The sequence below is a fragment of the Stegostoma tigrinum genome, chromosome 3 (genome assembly GCF_030684315.1).
Source record: "Stegostoma tigrinum isolate sSteTig4 chromosome 3, sSteTig4.hap1, whole genome shotgun sequence".
In the NCBI taxonomy this organism is placed as follows: domain Eukaryota; kingdom Metazoa; phylum Chordata; class Chondrichthyes; order Orectolobiformes; family Stegostomatidae; genus Stegostoma; species Stegostoma tigrinum.
Genome location: NC_081356.1, coordinates 111,470,100 through 111,491,775, shown reverse-complemented (window position 1 = coordinate 111,491,775; position 21,676 = coordinate 111,470,100). Strand labels below are relative to the sequence as shown.

Here is a 21,676-nt window from a genome sequence, read left to right as displayed (position 1 = left end):
CTTTGCCACATCACTGTGTAGTAAGAACATCCATCCTCAGATAAGGAGACCAAAGATGTGCACAATACTCCAGGTATAGACTTGCCAAGGCCCTGTATAATTGCAGCAAGACATTCCTGCTTCTGTGCTCAAATCCCTTGCTATGGAGGCCAACATATTACTTGCCTTCTTGACCATCTGCTGCAGTTGGACGCTTACGTTCAGTGACTGGTGTTCAAGCACCCCCAGGTTTTGATAGACACTTCCCTGTTCCAGTTTATAGCCATTCAGGTAATGATCCGCATTTCAGTTTTTGCACCCAAAGTAGGAGACCTCACATTTATCCACACAATGCTGCACCTACCATGTACTTTCCCGCCCAGTTTGTCTAAATCTCTTTGAAGCTCTCTGCCACCTCCTCACAGCTCACATTCCCACCCAGTTTTGTGCTACCTGCAGCCTTGGAGATATAACATTTAGTTACTTCGTCTAAATCATTACTACGTTTTGTGAATTGCTGGGGTTGTAGCATTGATGCCTGCAGTGCCACACTAGCCACTGCCCTTTGTTCGAAAAAAAGACCTGTTTTAAAAATGTGATCAGAAATAATGGGAACTGCAGATGCTGGAGAATCCAAAGTTTTAAAAACGTCTGTTTCCTGTCTGCCAAGCAGTTTTCTTTGAATATCCGTACATTGCCCCTATTTGCACGTGGTTTAACTTTACACATTAATTTCTTATGTGTTAATTTGTTGAAAGATCTCATGGATGATTGACCTTTATAAAAGAATGATGGAGTTTTTTTTGATTGGATTCCCTACAGTGTGGAAACAGGCCCTTCGGCCCAACGAGTCCACAAGAGCATCACACCCAAACCCAGCCCCCTATAACCCACACACCCCTGAACACTACAGGCAAGTTAGTATGGCCAATCCACCTAGCCTGCACATCTTTGGACTGTGGGAGGAAACCGGAGCACCCAGAGGGAACCCATGCAGACACAGGGAGAACGTGCAAACTCCACACAGACAGTCGCCCGAGGCGGGAATCGAACCCAGGTCCCTGGCTTGTGAGGCTGCAGTGCTAACCACTGAGCCGCTGTGCCGCCCCATGGTGACATTTGTTGAGGAATTAATAATAAGCAGTGTGATGGGGAAAATCCTGTTTGGAAACTTGTACAGAGTACAAGACTTAACAAGGGAGTCAAAGCAGCCAGCAAAGTAGAGTTGAGACTGCTATCTGAGCAGCTATGATTTTGTCAAGGGGCTGAATGGCCTATTCCCGATTGTTATGTTCATAAGGGATTCAATGAAAAGTTTTTAATATAATGTAAGACTTTATCCTCTGGATTGAATCCAGTGATAAAGGCCTCAATAATATGCTGAAGTGTGGAGAAATTTCCTCAGGGAGAGTTGTTGGAACTTAGCATGCTATGCCAAAGGGTGTGGTTCATACAGAAACCATTGCCGCATTCATAGAATCTTAGAATCCATACAGTGTGGAATGTGACCATTCAGCTCGTCAAGTCCACACTGACTATGCGAAGAGGTCCCACCCTGATCCGGCCCCCTACCCGGTCCCTGCATTCACCTCAGCCAGTCTACCTAACCTGCATATCTTTGACTGTGGATGGAAACTAGAGCGACCAGAGGAAACCCATGTAGACAAGGGGAAAATATACAAACTCCACACAGACAGTCAGCCGACAGTGTAGTCGAACCCAGGTCCCTGATGCTGAGAGTCAGCAGTGCTCACCACTGAGCCAATATGCCACCCTTTATTTAAATGGCAATTGAAGAAATAGTTCAGAGATAAGGAAATTACAGGACAGTCTGTGAATGGCTCAGTCATGCTATTAGATTTAAATTAGTGAAAGTAAGGCAAGTGACTGTGTTCTGTGTGAAGCTGGATGAACACAGCAGGCCAAGCAGCATTTTAGGAGCACAGACTCCTGAGATGCTGCTTGGCCTGCTGTGTTCATCCAGCTTCACACTTTATTATCTTGGATTCTCCAGCATCTGCAGTTCCCATTATCTCTGACTGTTTTCTGTGCCGTTAATCCATTCATGGCCCAGATGAGTATATTTTGAAATGAGAAAATGACAATTATCTTACCCAAATGGTGACTTTATTTTTAACTCTAACAGGGACCATTGTTCTTTGTCTAATGGAGTTCTCTTTCCTAATGTTTCAAATGAATTGGAATTCACCTCGCTTAGTCACTCGTGGTTATTTTCGAAATTGCAAGGTCTTTTGATTGGTTGGGGGGGGGGGGGGGGGCAGAAAACAGCATTTGGCAAACTTTTGTGCTCCTGAGATGCTGCTTGGCCTGCTGTGTTCATCCAGCCTCACATTTTATTATTCGGCAAACTTTATTTGATTGGTATTGGGGTGTGGTCTGCGGAGAATTATCAATTTCATCAAAGATGTGCAAGTTAGGTGGATTGACGTTGTTAAATTGCCCATAGTGTGCAGGGGTGTGCAGGCTGAGTGGATTAGCTATGGGAAACAAAAAGAAAATTGTTGGAGGATCTCGTGAGGTCTTATAGCATCTATGAAAACAAACAGAGTTAATGTTTTGGGTCCAGTGACCGTTCGATCAGAACCTTCACAGTAGGAAATGCAGGGTGACAGGAATAGAGTAGGGGAGGTGGGTGTGGGTGGGATGCTCTTCAGAGGGTTGATGTAGATTCAATGAGCTGAATGGTCTATTTCCACACTGTGAGGATCCTATTGGCATGTTGTGAACTGCAGCAAGACCTGTTTTGATGTAACTCGATATCCCATTTTGAAATGTAAATAATCTGACATGGAATTCCTGCCTTTCGTTGCTTTAAATGGCCTAACTTCATGGCTCAGTGACCCAACATTTGGAATGATTCTTATTGATTTTGGCTAACGTCCTCCTTTCCAGTCTTATGGACAACAATCAGTCACCTGCTTTCATCGGTAACGTGCTTGAGTTGAAACTTTGCTGCATCGAGTAGGGGCATGTTTCAGTGCCCGTACTATTCTAAGTCAGATTCCTCCCGGTCTCAGTTGAGATTTCGAATAGGATGAAATAACTCACCAAAATCCCTTCAAAATCTGCTTCCAAGTCCATAAACTCTGCCACCTAGAAGTTTAAGGACCACAAAGGCATATGGGAACATCCGTACCTGTAAGCTCCCTCCTAGAGCCACGTGCTGCCCTGACTTGGAACTGTATTGCCATTGCTCCACTGTTGGGTCGAAATCCTGATACTCACAGCAAAGAATGAGCTTCTGAGGCATGCTGTGATGGAATGGCGACCTTGGTCATCATATGGCAGATTCTGTTAGCAGGTTGGAACTTGAGTAGCTTAGGGCAGAGATGTATATGGTGTAAATAAACACTGTTTTCAGCAAAAGTACTGTTTGAAGATCTCGCAGACTGGCTTCAGCTTATCAGAAAAGACAAATCCACGCTTAAACGCTGCTTTCTTAATTGCACAGGGTATACTACCATCCCCATACCCTACTGCTGCAGTCCAAGATAGCGGCTCATTGCAAACCCTCAAGGGCAAATAGGGATGGCCAGTAAATGCTGGCCAAGTCAGCATTACCCATTTCCTTTGAAAGAGTTTGAGAAAGGAAATAGAAAGGAGCAATTCCAAGCATCCAGAAGGGTTATCCCAGAACCTTGAGACAGGTCATCAGAATGAAAGAAAATGTAGCTGCGTCATTTTTGTTTATCATTTTTTGTTGAAAAATGCTTGCATGAAACATTATCAAATCTTGTCTGAATATTTTAGAAACTTGCAACTGTATTGACCAGTCTTCCATTTCTTTCCCTTCCCTTCTAAGGCTTCCTGATGGCTTCACACAGTTACTAAACTTAACTCAACTTTACCTAAATGATGCCTTTTTGGATTTTTTGCCAGCAAACTTTGGAAGGTGAGTAAGCTATTTTGTTCCCAAATACATAATGTCTCAGTAACAATGTAGTCACTTGTCTTTAACTATTTGGAATCGATTGAAGCATCTCTTTTTGAATTTTGTTCATTCACTGCTATAATACCTTCCTGTTCTCTTGCACTTCTTACTTTTCCTCACTTAAATGATGTGCCCTTTCAAAAAAAAATGAATACTCCTCTAGATCTCTGAGAGGCTGTTAGAGATGCTCATGAACAACCAAGTTGATTATATCAGTTTATCCCTGTGTGGGATAATGCATCATCTTCTTGTGGCATTCTTTCAAGTTGAATCTTTCATTTTGAACAAGCACAGGTTTGTGACAACTAAGTATTTGTGTTAATGCAAAAAACCTAACACACTTGAACAAGCCTGAAATATCAGCCTGGCAATGCAAGTTAAAATAAGAGAAAAAAACAAGACATGTGAATGAAGGCAAACAATATGGGGAGGATGGAATGCGTGATCTGCAATTTTTTAAAATCTGCTGCAAGGTTGTAAAGTGCCTAACTGAAAGATGAGTTGCTCATAGAACCATACAACAAAGAGGATACTCTTCAGCCCATCAGTTCCGTACTGTCAGAAATACACTACCTCCCACACTAGTCCCGTTTTCCCATGCTAGGCCCATAGCCTTGAAAGTTGTGACATTTCAGTTCCTCATACAAGTATTTTTCTAAAGTTGTGAGGTTTTCCACCATAGCTACCGTCCCAGGCAGTGCATTCTAGAGCACAATAAACCAAAGAACTTTGACTGCTGGAAATCAGAAACAAAAATGGAATAAACCTCAGTGAGTCTGTGGCAAAAAAAGTAGAGCTAATGTTTTGGGTTCACTGACCCTTCCTCTGAACATGTTGAATTCTAGAGCACCAACCACTTTGTGTGAAAATTTTTTTCCTCGAATCTCTCTAAAACTCCTGCCTTTCACTTTAAAGTTATGGCCCCTTGTTATTGACCCTTGACTAAGGGGAGCAGCTATTCCTCAACTTTTCATTGAGCGTCACTGGAACAAGGACAGAGATGTCAGCATGAGAATAAATTGATGGCCTTTGGAAGCTTGGGGTAAACACAGTGTATGACAGTTTCAGACTGCAAACCCTGTTCTGCCTGCACCTCCCTTTTTTTGTTCCTATTTTGTTTTTATTTTCAATCAGTCACCCATTGTGTCTGTGCCTGCTGAATAAACTAGCCACTAATTCTAAATGTACTCAAAACACCTGAAATTGCAGGTTACAGGACTTCAGGTTGCAGAACTCTGTTCATTTTAAATGGATTGAGAATTTCTGTCTCATCCATTAAATTGGGCAATGAACTCCAGATTTGCACCACCACATTCTTGATGAGAGAGTTTTCTTTATGCTCCCTATTTTTATATTCCCTACCAATTGCTTTAAATCTGTGCACCCTGATAATTGACCTCTGCGCTAAGGGAAAGTGGTCTTTACTGTCCACACTGTCCAAGTCCCTCATTATTTTGTACACTACAATTAAGGTACCTGCTTTCTCTATTCTAAGTAAAAGAACCCTTGACTATCCAATCTTTCCTTTATAGCTGCAATTTCAAACCCTGGCAACATTGTTGTAAATCTCCTCTGAATGTTGCTACAACAATTATATTCTTCCCCCTAAAGTGGTGGTCAGAACTGTACACAAAATTTCACCTGTGGCCTAACCTATGTTTTGTATAGGTCCAACATTAAATCCCTGTATTTGAATTTAATATGTTGCCCTATAAAGAAATGTATGCCATATGACTTCTTTACTTCTTCATTTATCTGTCCTAGCACCTTCAGAGCTCTGTTCACATGCAGTCCAATGTGACTCTTTTTCTCTATCCCTCTCAATTCCCTTCTTTAACTTGCCATTTATTCTTGTGGTTGGAGTTAAATATGCAATAGTTGCATTGAGTGTTTAGTAACACAATTTCAACATATTTCCATAATGTACTTTTAGTAACAGTTCTGTTCGGGTAAGCAATGACTATTATACAAGCAGCACGTTACATGTGCCAACAGTGGTAATCATTGCCTGCCTGGTATTAGTTTTTAAATAAGCAAACATATGTGGCAAAGGGTGGGTGTGTGTGTAGGTGTGTGTGTGTAGTAGTGGAGTAGTGGCTCTCTACTTCAAAAATCTGCATCTTCTTTAATCTGTGCTGTTGTTTTTAACCTCCTATTCCCCATTTAATTCACACCATGCTTTAAAACTAATCTATAACCGTAAGATCATACCAGATTGTACCTCCATTTTTTGGCAAACTGTAAAATCTGTTTAGTGGATTTCATGTGAACATTATTTTTACTTGAAGTTATTCACATTAGCAGGCAGGTGGGTCACTGCCTTAATTCCAGAGAAGAAATTGTCTTATCAGGAATGTATTACAAGTTGAACCCACACTTTTTGGAGTTCAGAAGAATGAGAAAGTGGTCTCATTGAAACTTATAGGGCTGTGAGGGGAATAAAAGGGCAAGTGCTTAAAGAATGTTTTCCCCTTGTAGTGGAAAGTAGAGCTCAGAAGCATAGTTTCAAGACACAGGGTCGCCAATTTAAGATACAGAATAAGAATTTCTCCTTTCAAGTGTCATTAATCATTCCACTTGCGATCATTGAATGTATTCAAGGTTGATTTAATCAGGGGATTTTGTGTTGTGAGCCCAGACTGGAAGTGACAGTAAGGCACTGTTAGAAGAGCCATGATTTTACTGAATGTTGACCAGACTTGTGGGTGAAATGCCTTACTCCTGCTCCTGTATCTTTTGTTCTTATGTTTTTAAGTTGGTAAAATACCATCATGACTTTTGCAAAACAATGCTCAGTTATATCTGGTACTGCCTAATTGTACTTCACCTTAAAATGATGATAGCATGTTTTATTTAATGTTCTGGATCCTCTTTAAATGAGTAACAAATACAGAATATGTTGAAAAAAAACTGCAGGTCTGGCAATATCAGTGAAAAGAGAATCAGTAATATTGTAAGTCCACTGCAACTCTCATTCAGAACAGTCATACTTGATTCGAAACATTAATTCTGCTTCACTCGCCCCAGATGCTGCCATTTCCTACTGAGTTTCTCCAGCATTTTCCCTTTATTTTTCAGATTGACAGCATCCACAGTCATTTGTTTTATCTCTGTAAATGAAGTGTTCACTTTTTGTTATGGAGTATATGGAAAATCAGTCGGCTTCAGAAATTAAAATTGAACTGAGTCTTGGAATCATAGTTATTTTCCTGATTTGCTAAATATTTAACCGAATGTTGTCATATTGTGAATTGAAACATTTCCAGATAAATAATGGACACAAATGCTCCTGACAAATAAATTATATCAACAAAATCTTTTTAATACTTAATTTGAATACTCAGGTAAAGCTGCATTTGAGTGTTCATCTGTTTAAACATGGATGTCAGATGAAACTCTCAATGCAATTAGGCAATGAGTGGACAGCTGCTTACATAATCTACTTACAGCAAATATGGACTATAATAACCCACCTCGGCATATTTTATTTTTATCTAAATAATGAACCTGTCAGAAGCTGGCTTTCGCCTGATGAGCATGTGTACATGGCATTCAGCATTGACTGCTCATTGTCAAATTCTACCTAAATATAGATTTCAATTGATAAGTTCCTCACATATTTAAAAGGTCATATGACCATATATATTGTGACAATGGCTGGCAGAGAAATCTCTTTTATGATATACCATGGAAGTAATTTGAAATATAAATTATATACAGGACTTTCTTGAGTTTTTGCTGAAGTACTGATCAACTTGTATTCCTTAAAACATTGGGACAGCGTGCCAGCGAATCTCTCCTTTTTTAATGTAATAAATTACCCATATACCACAGCTAAGGTTTTATTGAAATAAGGTGAGTGGGCTCTTTTGCTTACTACTTAGTACTCTCAATTTTTGCAGAATGGGGATAATTTCATGGCACAGAGTAAAGCTTCTTTCTTAGGTCACCACCTCATATCCACAATGTAATTTGCTTACATAGGGTTCATATAATGCGGTTAATATACTGGGGGCTTTTTGACTGAATTTGCCACTCCTTTAATTCAGTTTCTCAGGCATGTCCTTTCTCCCTTTGGATAGATGTCATCAAATTCTTATTCATGTAGCTCTGCACCCAGTTCGGGTACCGTTAATCATCTTTTTATGCCATTATCTTGATTCCAAATTTCTCCCCACTTGCACATTCACATGCTCCCCCTGACTTCTTTGACCTCATTATCATCTTTTCCTCTGATAGCCCATGGACTGATATCTAGTTATTGAGCAATTGACTCCCATAGTTCTCTGGATTATGTTTCATCTCAATCTGTTTCCTATAAGGACTCCCTGGTCCATTCACCCAGTTTTTACCATCTCTGCATCAGTTCTGACAATGTTGCCTTTCACACCAGTGCTCCTCGTTGGTATTTCTTTTCTCCATTAAATGAAATTGGAACTAGTTTAGGAAACCTGGCTGGCAAGGACAGTGTGGGCTGAAGGGTCTGCTTCTGTGCTGTGTGACTCTGTGACTGTAAAATTTTCCTCTACGTTGGTTGACAGAACCCTTGACTATTTTCTTTCCCACACCACTACTCTCAGCCTTTCATTCTTTTGCCCCACGATCAGAAGCAGCGCTCTCTTTATTCCCGCCTTCCTCTGCAGCAACTACAGTATTCAATTCATTGTACTTGGCTACGTGCACCAGCTCCAGCCAAATGCTACTACCCAACACCTCTTCCTCCCAGCCCCTCTCCTCTCTTTCTTTCAATATTTTGAAGATACTGCTCTGTCCTTGTACAATGCACTTTCTCTTTTCAATTAGCCCCAACACCATTTTCTCTTCCTTGTAGCACTTTCTTGCTCAAGAGAAGGAGATACCTTTATTATCGATGCCTTTTCACATTTCTCCTCCCACCACCCAGTGCCCCAAGTACTCCCTCCAGGTGAAATTGCAATATACTTGATGTTTTTTGAATGGCTTAGTATATTGTATCTGCTGCTCAAGTGTGACCTTCTCTGCATAGGGAGCCCAAATATAGTGTGTGAGATTGTCATGCTCAGCATCTCTCTCCAACCTAGTGAACCTGGGCTTACATTTAGTTATCATTATAATTCCACTTCACACTTTGTGTCCTTTGCTGCGTAACTCTTGCAATTAAATTTTCATTTGAACCTTTTTTTACTGAATGGATCTTGACTTGGGTTAAGGTATCCTTTTCTGTAGGGACTTTATCACTATCCATCTTCGGTCCACCTCCCCCTCTCTCCCTATTTATTTCAGAACCCTCTCCCCATCCCCCTCTCTGATGAAGGGTCTAGGCCTGAAGCGTCAGCTTTTGTGCTCCTAAGGTGCTGCTTGGCCTGTTGTGTTCGTCCAGCTCCACACTTTGTGATCTCGGATTCTCCAGCATCTGCAGTTCCCATTTTCTCTGATCACGACTCCAAACCAGTCATTTTACAGAACAGCCCTAGCACGAGTCTACAGCAAAACAAGCAATTATCAGCCGTCATGTGTGAAACAACTCCATAGAGGCTGGTATCCCAGCATTAAATGATGCTTTATTTTATGGGGAGAGTCTTTGACACTGATCCTGCTCCCTCAGAGCTTGCTCGGACTGAATAGAACCTCTGTCACTCCTGTTCTTGTCTGTCAGCCAGGGCTCCCTGATTGGACCAGATTCACAGTCCAAATTAGGGAATTTGTAAACTGAGGTCCTCCCTGGATGACCTCATGACAAACACTACAGCCGTCCGCCAATGAGTCTGAGGATGTAGGCTGGCTCCTTTTCTTCTAGCCTCTCCTGAGGTGTTTTAGCATTGGCTCAAGTTCCACCAATTCTGCCTCTGATATGGGCAGTGTGTAAGATACAGTAATTTGCATTTTGTGCCCAGATCATTTCGGAAGAAACTCATGCTCCTCTTCAGGTGGCACAGGCCTTGAGGCAGTGACATCTGCTGTGTCCATCTCAGATTCTGAGGTCTCTTCAATGCTTGACAGAAAGGGAGAGCCCACGGGTTGCAGAACAGTCAGAACGGGTGTAGAAGAACTGGGCATGTTTTGAACCCACACTGTTTGTGAATGTGCAGCTTTCATATGGTCAGTGTACTTGTTCAGGACTGTTGCACCAACCCAAACTTTATAGGGCACCAGACCTGACCTCATGTCGATCACGCTTCTTACCCATGCAAGGCCATCCCTGTGGTTCATACACCAACTGTCTGTCTTACTTAGCGGAGCTTTGTGTCTGGCATTGGCATTCCTGATATAATTTTAGCCTCTACTACAGGCCCAGAAAGATCAAATTTAACCTGGTGCAGAGGTGTTTCCCCATTAGGAAATCTGCTGGAGCGATCCCTGTCGTTACATGAGGGGTGGACGTAAACAAATAAGAATTGGGACATTTTGCTACCTAGCAGAGCTGTAAGCTGTTTCTTTAAGTCTGCCTTCAAAGTTTGAACTGCTCTTTCTGCCAGACTATTGGACGATGGAAGGTATGGAGCTGTCCTTATACAATGAATACCATTCAACCTTAGGAAATACTCAAATTCCCTGCTAGTAAATGGTGACCTGTTATTTGTGACCAACACTTCTGGCAGTCCGTGTATTACAGAAGATGTATGCAGTTTTTCCATTGTTTTCCCCATGTTTGACAAACGAACTCTACACACATCCAACTGCTTTGAGTGGGTGTCCAAAATGACAAAGGACATTGAGCTATGAGGACATAGTTGACGTGTAACTGAGTCCGATGTTTACCCAGCCATTCCCACAAATGTGCGGGTGCGGGTGCTCCTGCAGTAATGTTTGTCCTTGTTAGCACCACCAATGAGGCTATGCCTGCATCCAGTCCTGGTCACCAGACAAAACGTCTTGCCAGCACCTTCAGTTTGAAAATGCCTGAATGACCCTGGTGCAGTTCAGCCAGTGTCTGGTGATGACCTTTGATCAGGGCAATCACTCTTGCTACCCATAATAATATGCCATCCTCTACTGTGATCTGGCCTCTGTGCCCGAGACGTCAGCTTTCCTGCTTCTCTGATGCTGCTTGGCCTGCTGTGTTCATCCAGCTCTACACCTTGTTATCTGTAATTATATGCATTTAGTATTTGAGCCCACTGCTGAATTTAACCTGACGTTTATTTTGATTCTGATTTGGATGTTGCTAGCAATTTAACAGTTCTGAACCAGAAGTAAGTGGATTTTCCAGGGTGTGCACTCTCCTGGATACCAGCCTATGAGTATTCTTCGTAGATCTAGTGGGATTCTTTTGCTGTCTGGCTTCCACATCCCAGCAGCAACTACAATGGCTTGCTGGCCTGGATCCTGAAGAAAATTTTAACCATTTGGCCCGAGGCATGGCTTTGTTTTGGGGTTTGCTTTGGGCTGACCTAGAGTGCCACTGATCAGGATATGTCATTGCAAATGCCCTCACTCAAGTCATGTTCCCAAGCTCATTTAGACTGGAAAGGGTGTCAATTTCCATACTTCCCTGTGGCTCATAAGCTCCACTGCCACAATTTTGAATGAAAAAGCCAATTGTAGTGCCTATTTGATGTCCAGTTGGGCTTCAGCTTGTAGGTGTTTTCACATGATTATATCATTAATTCCAAACGATGTCTCAGCATCATGTTAAGTGTTAAATCAAAGTCACATCCCTCTGTCAGTTATCTTAACCTCATCAAAACTCCCGATCTCGAGTTCTCGAATTCCCCGGTTCTCGAATGACCAAATAAAACTGATGGCATCTCAGAATTGGAAGAAGATTGGGTAGTAACATTCCTTAACTAAAACTGTCAACTCAAAAGGTTTTAGTGTCTGGTGCTTCAAAGAAAGTTGGGCTTCTGATAACACAAAAAGCTGCATGTCCACAAGCCACAAAGAGAATTACTTATTAAGTTTCACCTGCCCCAAAGTCATTTCAGCGGGGCGGGGGGCGGGGATGGGGGTGGCGGCATAAAAAAGCTCTGGGTCTGTCTTCAGCAGGATCCAACAACTCAAGCTTTCCAAATAATGGTGTGATGCCAGAAATGCTTATCCCAATTCAAAAGATTGTCGCGAGAGAATTTCTTCAGGAGCATACATTCATAGTACGTGACACTGACTCAGCTCGCTTAAGAGTTGGCTACTAGAGTGAACAGAGCCCCTGATGCTTCTGTTTATAGCTGTCAGCCCCAACCAGGGAGTCCTGGCTATTAACTTGGTCCAGTGAGGGAATTTGTATTGTTCGTGTACCTGGCTGGCTTCATTACAGCCACTACAGTGCAATGTCTAGAAGACTTGTTTACAAAATGCTCCAATGTTAACTGAATTTTGAACCACTTCTTTTAAAGAAACCACTCCACGTATGTCCAAGAATATTTGACGTAAATTATTTTCCACAATCCATCAAAATTTAAGCCCCCTCCCTCCATGTTAGATATAAAGCAACCTCATAATATTGCGCAGTATTTTAAGAAGAAGACTAAGAATAAATTGTAAATTTGGAATTTGCCCATTTAAAGGAAAAAAAGTCATGATGTGATGTTCATCTGACTTGACCTGAACCAAGAATGCAAAACTGTTGAGTCAGTTTGTTTTATTGATGGGCAAAGGTGGCCTAAAATTCTCTGATTCAGTGTGGCTGCATGATGCCAACAAGAGCACACTGGCATTATGTCTTTAGCAGTTCAAAAGAAGAGAGTGTTATTGAAATTGAGATGTTAATGCATTTGTTATCCAGGGTTAGTGATTATTCATACACATTCTGTTCTGAGGAAGGGTTACCGAAACGTTAGTTCTGCTTTCTCCTTCACAGATGTGGCCAGACCTGCTGAGCTTTTCCAGCAACTTTGTTTTTGTTCCTGATTATTCAAATTGGCTACTCCAGAGACTTGTGAAATTTAGATTGTTGAAAATATTTGTAGAGGAGCTAGATTTTGAAAATACTGGGGAGCTGAAAGCTCTGAGGCGCTGGCATGATAAAGGGTTTGAGGCCTGGGATAGAGCCATTATTTTATCGAGTGACAGATCATTGTGTGAAATCTCCATCAGGTGTGTACGGTGATGATTTGTACCATACCATCGTGGGTGGCGCTTGGAAAATGAGATTACTGAGGCTGAGATTTTCCATTTGCAGCCTGAATGTGGGGCAAGTGTGTTCAGTGCCAACTGAATCTCTACCCCCACCAATGAGAGAGTATGTCAAAATGACCTCCAATCATTTTGCTAATAGCTGACTAAGCTTCTTGGCAACTCTCAAGCCTCAATGCTGAAGTACCATCTCACCAGAAGCTGCCAGGCAATCAAATGTGTGCAAACCCATGTGGTTCACCTTTGTGGACGAGTAGTTAGAACAAAGCAGGAAAAGTTCATTCAGTTTGTTGAGACTGTTCCATTATTCAGTGTGAGCATGGCATACGCTTCAATGCCTTTTCCCCACGCTATATCCATATTCTTTTGTTACTGGTATTTAGATATTTGTGGATCTCTACTTTTAAACATTCTCAATGTTTGTTTGCCATTTTATATAAAGGATTTGGATGAGAATATAGATGGCATGGTTAGTTTGTGGATGATACCAAAATTGGTGCGCAGTAGACAGTGAAGGTTTCCTAAGATTACAGAGGGATTCTGATCACATGGTCAGTGGGCTAAAAAATGGCAGATGGAGTTCAATCTGGATAAACGCAAGTTATGCAACAAACGAGGTTAGGACTTATACAATTAATGGTAGGACCTTGGGTACTGTTGTAGCGCAGAGGGACCTAGGGATTCAGATAAATAATTCTTTGAAGTTTCCATCACGAGGATGGTTAAAAGGCATTTAGCATGCTTGCCTTCATTAATCTGTCCTTTGAGTTTAGGATTGGTGAGGCCTCTTCTGGAGCACTGTGTCCAGTTCTGGTCACCCAGTTATGGGAAGGATATTATTAAGTTGGAGAGGCTTCAAAAGAGATTAACTATGATGTTGCCAGATGTGGAAGGTTTGTGTTATAAAGAAAGACTGGATAGGTTGGGACTGTTTTCACTGGAGCTCAGGAGTTTGAGAGCTGACTTTGTTGAAGTTTATAAAACCATAAGGGGTATAGATAGGGTTAATGATAGGTAACTTTTTCTTTTAGGACTAGAGGGTACATTTTTAAGGAGAGAAGAGAGAGATTTTAAAAAAGATGTGAGGGGTAATTTTTTTTTACACAACTGTGGTTCATGTGTGAAAGAAATTTCCTGAAGAAGAGATGAATATGGATACAATTAGAATGTTTAAAAGACATTTGAGTAAGTGCATAAATAGGAAGGATTTGGAGGGATATGGGCCAGGAGCAGGCAGGTGGGACTAGTTTAATTTGGAATTATGTTGGGTATGGACTGGTTAGACCACAGGGTCTGTTTCTGTGATATATGTCTCTATGACAGAACTTCTACAGATATTTAAGGTAGAAAATTCTGAAGATTTGTTGCTGTTTGAGCAAAATCATTCCTCCTCATCTGGGCCCTAAATGGCACCCCCTTAATTTGAAATTGTGTCCCATGGTCCGAGACTTTATTTATCCTTTGTATCCCTTGAAGTATCTTGTAGGTTTCAATGAGATCACATTTCATTCATAAAAACATTAGAAAATGCAGGGTTCCGTTTCCCCTGACTTATTTCTCATTTTAGAAGTGCTCTGCACATTTGTTCCTCCTATCAAAAGTGAATAATCTTAGACTTCTCCACATTGTATTCCAACTTCAAGTCACTTTGTCTGTACATGTCCTGTAGAAATTGTATATTCTGACTTAGGCTTTGTCTCATGAATGAACTTGGAAATATTGCATTTGCTCTCCACTTCTACACTCCGTACCTTGTTCTCTAGAAGGACAAGACTAGCAGTCACGAGGGGGGACAACCTGCATATTTCACGTAGTTCACTTGCTATCCTGACCACAAAATATATCACAGTTCCTTCAATATTGCTGGGTCACCATCTTAGAACTTCACCTCTAACAGCATTGTGAGATTATCTACACTAAATAGATTGCAGTGATTCAAGAAGACGTGTCATCAGAACCTTCTTAAGGGCAACCTGGCATAAGCAATAAGGCTGGCACATGAATGAAAGCTAAAGAAATCCAAATCAGTGATATATGTGAGATATATTGAGAACAGCTAGGGCCTTGAGCACTCATCCCTTGGAGCAGTCCTCCATTTATGAGAGTGACCCATTTAATTTTTTACTGTTTTTTGCCTCTAAGTTGATTCTTACCCCATCTAGTATTGGACCTCCTATTTCATGTGCTCCAGTTTTGCTAACCAGCTCAGGGGTAGCAGTATCTGCGCATGCTGGAGTCAGAGTCAATACAGCATGGAGCTGGAGGAACACAACAGGTTGGGTAGGATCAGAGGAGCAGAAGAGTTTAAGTTTTGGGCCAGGACCCTTCAGGATTCCTACCTGATGGGAATTAACAATTTCAGGATGATTTTTCCATTTGCAAATCCTTACTATGTACAGTCAGAAGATTATTACATAAGTGTCTATTTTTCACATCCTTTATTATAAGTTCTGCCATTTTCCTGCTGACAGGCCCATCAGATCTATCCTTCCCCAATTTTTCTCTCTGTCCCTTCCTCCATAAATAATGGGGTGATATTTGCTACTTTTCAATATACAATAACTATTCCAGAAACTGGAAATGTTTAGTAGATGATCACCAATACATCCATTATCTCCATAGAAACCACTTTCAATTCAAAGAAACAAAGAAACTTATAGCACAGGAACAGGTTCTTCGGCCCTCCAAGCCTGCGCCGATTAAGATCCTCTGTCTAACCTGTCATCTATTTTCTAACGGTCTGTGTTCATTTGCTCCCTGCCCATCCATGTACCTGTCCAAATATATCTTAAAAGACGCTAACATGTCTGTGTCTACTGTTTGGGACATGGAACATTAGGCCTCGGGGTTTTGTCAGCATTCAGTTCCGTTTATTCTCCCAACACAGCCTTCTTACTGACACTAATTTCCTTCAGTTCCTCGTTCTCCCTAGTCTCTTGAATCCCTGATACTGTTGTAGTCAGGGATGATAATGGAGAGAGGAAGTTGGGTGTGGCTAGTTCTGAAAATGAGTATTGTACGGAATGGATTTCTCAGACTTTTTGGAACGAGACCAGAAATTCTGGGGAGGTTTTGACCTTTGTGATGGCTGATTTAATATGTAAACGTCAGCTTTGGAGCCCCCTTGTTTTTTTTTTGTTTTTGTTCTTTGTAACAGTTTGTTACAACTCTGTTACCAGCAAGTTCATGTTGGAGTGTAGTTAACTGGTCATCCAAACTAGACTTTGGCTGGAATCTCCAGGAGGCCTGGTGGGCTTTCATGAGAAACATGGAATTACTGGCACTAACATTTTATTTCTAAATTGATTGTGTATTTTGTCTAAACAAAATTATAATGTTCAGAGTATCATGGTAGGATTAGGATTTGTGATCTCTGAATTATCAATTCAGTGTCTGAATGATAGTTCCAATAAGATAGCAATTGTAGTACCGTATGATTAGTTTTAGTTGTCATGGGGAAAAGAGAGGTTTTACACCTCCAATAGCTGTTTTGATCAAAGTCTCAGATTGAGATATTAGAATGCATTACGTGGGAGTGTGAGAATAAATAATGATTTAGTTTGGTTGTTATGAATTGGTATGCTGATTGAAAACCGTTTGGTTAAACGGACAGTGTGCCGAAGGGATAAAAATGTACACTCCGGTTGTGACGAGACTGTCTTGCATGAAGTGGCCCTTAGGTTTTGCGTGACTCCCACCCACGCCACCAACAGCTCCTTGTCAGTAAATTGGATAATGACTTGTAACTTGCCCAGAAAAGTTAACTATGAGTTTGCACTTGGCTGGTGTAGTTACATTGTTTAATTCAACAGTGTTATCTTATATAGTATATTCCACTTTGAGATGTTAATAATAGGTAACTCTGTAAGGGTACAAGTAAACAATGTTGCAATTCTTATCAGGGAATGTGTCCTAAGAAAGAGCTAAAACCAGAGACCTGATATTTACAGTAGTACACAGCTGTGACATTTAGTCTCGATTGTAAATGTGCTAAAAATAGAAAATTTAAGAGGCTGTTTGCACAGCACATGGTTGCAAAGTTTATAGTTGTCTTTATGGTCTTGATAATAGGTAATCCGTGCTCCATCAATATTTTAATGCTTGTGTAATAGAATTTGCGCAATTTTATTGGCTTTTACAGCATGGAACCACATTAGTGTGCGAGCATTTTATTTGTTTATATGTATGAAATCCATTCTTTGGCTTGACTATTGCTTGTCCCTGCTCCTCATAATTTGTTACAAGTTGTTGATTTTCTACAATGAAGTTACCTGTGGTACTGCCTGTTCTGAAAAGCTGGACCTCCCCTCTTTTTCAATGGGAAGTGGGAGTGAAAATATTTGTTCTGTATTTATTATTAAATCTCAAAATAATCAATTTTTCCACATTGCTCGTGTGTCAACCTTCTGCATCATTGCTTTCAATGTAGGTTTCAACCTGTAAGTGGCCATTGGATAGTGAGCTATCAGATATTCACTGTTACAACTGATGAACTGTTTCCAGTGACAACTGAAGATGTTGCCAAGTGGAAGCCTCTGCCAGAGTTGTATTAAGCCCCAAATACATATCCTTCCATTGAAAATATTTAATATGTTTTGACTGAGCTATTACTATTTCAGATTCTACTCTGTAAAATCATTTGCATGTAGTTGGGATCGATTTTCATTGACCTGTTTTCAGAGCTTTATCCCTCACTTAGTCTTGACTTTTGACCAGGTTGGATTTCTGAGGGGTCTACGTGACATTGTTTCTTATTATTCTTTCTTGGGATGTGGGTGTCCTGATGCAGCCAGCATTTGTTAGCTGTCTCCAATTGCCCTTAAATTTCATGGCTTTTTGGGGGGGGCAGTTAAAAATCTATTGCATTGCTCTTGGTCTAGAGTCGTCTGTTAAGCTCACTCAGCAGAAATAACTGTCCTCCTTTTGAGAAAGGAAGCTGTGAACCAGATGGGTTTCTAAGTCCCAGATGTATTAATTGAATTTAAATTTCACAGTGGAATTTGAACCCGTATCTTTCAAGTGTTAGTTTGGGCTTTTGGATGACTAGTCCAACAGTGCTATCACTCCATTACTGCCTTCCTTAACATCTAGGACAAGGAGTCTGCTTTGTGAAGCATAAAGCATCACCTTGTTTGGAACAGGCTGGATGACACAGTTGGTCTTCTTGCTGATGTTCCCAAATATCTATTAATGGTGGTTTTGCAGCAACATTTTATCATTTATGCAAATAACAACTCACCCCAGAAATTATACAGTCGTCCTCTTTTCTTTATTTATACACGAGATGAGGGCTTCGCTGGTCAGGCAGCATTTATTGCACATTCCTAATTACCCAGAGGGCAATTAAGAGTCAACCACATTACTGTGGTTGGAGTCATATGTTGGCCAGACCAGGTAAGGATGGCAGTTTCCTTCCCTAAAGGACATGAGTGAACCACATGGGTTTTTTGGACAATTGACAATGGATTCACAGATTCAATGGATTGTTAATCATTGAACCATTCGAATTCCACCTGCTGCCATGGTGGGATTTGAACCTGCATCCCCCACACATTATCTGGGCCTCTGGATTAACAGTTCAATGATAATACCACTAGGCCATCACCTCCCCTTGTCTTCAGACACCAGAACAGAGGAGATCATGACTTTATTCATTCCACCCTTCTACTCAATGCCGCCCTGTAAATCTCTTCACCCAGTGTACACAATAACTTTGCAATCTCAACTTCAATCTCTCACGTCTCATCTCTTCAGTGATATGTACTTCCTGTTAACCAGAGACCCTTCCTACTTGACTCCTTTCAACTTGACTGCTCTCCCTTTTTCTGTTGTTGTCCTTATTCCACAGTGAATTGGATCTGTACCTCACAACCTGCCAGTGCTGAATTTCTTAAGGAGCAGGGAAATCCTTGTTCTGAAAGCATATTCCTTAAAATTATTTTCACGACTGCAATCAACCAGAAGTATGAACTCATAGTTTCATTCTTTCTCTCTGTCTGTCATATCCTTAAAACATAAATTTGGGGGAAATGTGAATTTTGGATTATTCTATGTAATCTACTTGCCAGTTAGCATCAATCCCCTCGCTTCAAAACTTCCAGGATTATATCTCCCTCTTCCATCTCTCCACCACCCTCCTCAAAATAAAGCAAATTGTTTTAGTTTGCTCTCTGACCTAACAACACCCACCTTTTTCAGGCCACAAATATGTTTTTTCAAACTTTGGAGTTTCATGCCTCACCCCCTGGAAACTTGCTGTTTGAATTCCTTCAGTGTAATTTATTCAGAAACAAAAACAGAAGTTGCTGGAAAAGCTCAGCATGTCTTGCAGCATCTTGTGAAGAGAAGTTGGAATTAACGTTTTCGGTCCGGTGACCCTTCCTCAGAGCTTATAAGCTATTCCAAACCTTTCTTACAGGTCGTCTTCGATTCTCCATCTCTCATTGATTTGTTTGCCCAAAGATCTTCTAGAACAGCAAGTTTGAAATTCCCCCAACAAATGTTAACTCCTCCACCCCAATTTCTCTCTACTTCTTCCAATGTCTTGTGCTTCTCTGACTCTACCAATCTGTACATCCCCTCCTCCCACTACCCAACGTGGCTCCACATTAGTTCTGCATCACAAAATACAGAAATGCAGAAAATAGATGCGAGAGTGGGCTATTCGGCCCTTCGAGCCCCCCCCCCCCACCATTCAGTATGATCCTGGCTCATCATGCAGTTTCAGGATCCCATTCCCGCTTTCCACAAGGGCCATGTCCATCTCCCTCTTGAATATATCTCTCAAACTGGTCTCAACAGCTTTCTATGGTAGAGAATTCCACAGGCTCACAAATTTTGCCTCATTTCAGTGCTGAATGCCTTCCCCTGTATTCTTATGCCGTGACCCCTAGTTCTGGATTTCGCCAACATTGGGAGCTTTCTTTATATATCCAGCCTGTGCAGTCCCATCAGAACTTACTACATTTCTGACATTCTCCCCTCCCCTCCCCAAAAAAAAAGCTTCTGAAACCCAGTGAGCACAAGCATGGTCAGCCCAGTCTTTCTTCGCATGTCAGTCTGCCATCCCAGGAATCTGTCTGGTGAATCTTTGCTGGACTCCCTCAACAGCAAGAATGTCCTTCTACAGATTACGAGACCAAAAATGCACACAATACTCCAGGTGTGACCTTGCCAACACCCTATGTAAATGCAGGATGACATCCCTACTTTACTCAGAACCTCCCACTATGAATGCGAGTATGTCATTGGCTTTCCTCACTACCTGCTGCACTTTCTTGCCAACCTTCAGCGACATTCCAACATGACATCCAAGTCTTGTTACAGCTTGCCATTTCTGAAGCTGCCATCAGAAAAGTGTTAAAATTTCCTATTTCTTAAATGGATTCTATAAGTCCATTTCTCCAGTGAATCTTCTAAATCTCCCCTTCCATACTGTACAGGCCATTAAGCTTCCATTCCCTTCTTTCTAAAGAGCTTTGTATATATTCTGTGGAAAAGGTGCTAAGTAACTATTAATTAATAAATGCTACCACTTCTTGTATGTTTCATTGTTCTCTCTTTTATTTTTCAGATTGACCAAATTGCAGATATTAGAGTTACGAGAAAATCAGCTGAAGATGTTGCCAAAGTAAGAGCATTTCAGTATTTAGTACCAGTTTGTGCTTTCTTTCAATTAATCTAAATCATGAGCTCAGTATCTCCTGTCAGTTCATTTTGAATGGAAATCATTAACGCTTCTTTTAACCTAACTTGTCCTTCTCCATCTCTGGTTACTATCCGTTTATGGAGTTCTGAGTTGTTGATGTTTGATGATGTTGGTAGCCTCATGAACAGAACTGTTTGGAGGAAATATTTCAGTGGTGCTTGATGGCAGAATTAGTAATTCCATAATCCTTGTTGCTCTTGCAGCTGTTTGAGTCTGATAGGTTTTGTAACTTTTACAATTCTTGTGAACCTAGAAAATGGGAGCAAGAGTAGTTGGTCCTTAGAGTCTGCTCCACCATTTGATATGACCATGGCCGTTCGTGTAACTCAATACCCTGTTCCTGCTTTCCCCTCATACCCATTTATTCCTTTAGCCCAAAGAACTGTCTGTAACTCCTTCTAGAAAACATTCAATGTTTTGGCCTCAACCAGTTTTTGTGGTAGAGAATTCCACAGGCTCACTATGCCTGCTGAAGAAATTTCTGTTCATTGCCATGCTAAATTGTCTACCCTTTAGACTCTGCCCCCCTAATCTGGACTACCAAATCATCGGGAATATTGTTCCTGTGTTTACCCAGTCTAGTCCTGTTAGAATTTTACAGGTTTCTGAGATTCCTCCCTCATTCTTCTAAACTCCAGTGAATATGGTCTTAATAAATTCAGTCTGTCTTCATCTATCTGCTTGCCATCCAGAAGTCAGTCCTGTAAACCTTTATTACTCTAATTCCATAGTCAGAATATCCTTCCTCCAATAAGGAGAACAAAACTGCACATTGGACTCCAGGTGTGGTCTCATCAAGACTCTTACGATTGCATCAAGACGTCCTTGTTTCTGTACTCAGATTCTCGTGGTATGAAAGCCATTATACCGCATGCTGCATTAACCACCTGCTGAACCTGCATGCTCACACTCTGTGACTAACATATCAGGACAACTCTGGTCTTATTGCATCTCCCCCTTTCCCAATTGAACACTATTCAGATGGT

The 21,676-nt window shown here is 41.1% G+C and overlaps 1 protein-coding gene across 2 annotated transcripts in view; it reads left to right on the top strand.

Annotated features, from left to right (window-relative positions):
• Positions 1–21,676, top strand: part of erbin (erbb2 interacting protein) — a 248,627-nt gene that overhangs the window by 141,595 nt on the left and 85,356 nt on the right. For both annotated transcript variants that reach the window (XM_048525424.2, XM_048525430.2), the window contains exons 5-6: positions 3,803–3,892; positions 20,556–20,612. In XM_048525424.2, the coding sequence (XP_048381381.1) occupies positions 3,803–3,892; positions 20,556–20,612 (147 nt within the window). The remainder of the gene's footprint in view (positions 1–3,802; positions 3,893–20,555; positions 20,613–21,676) is intronic.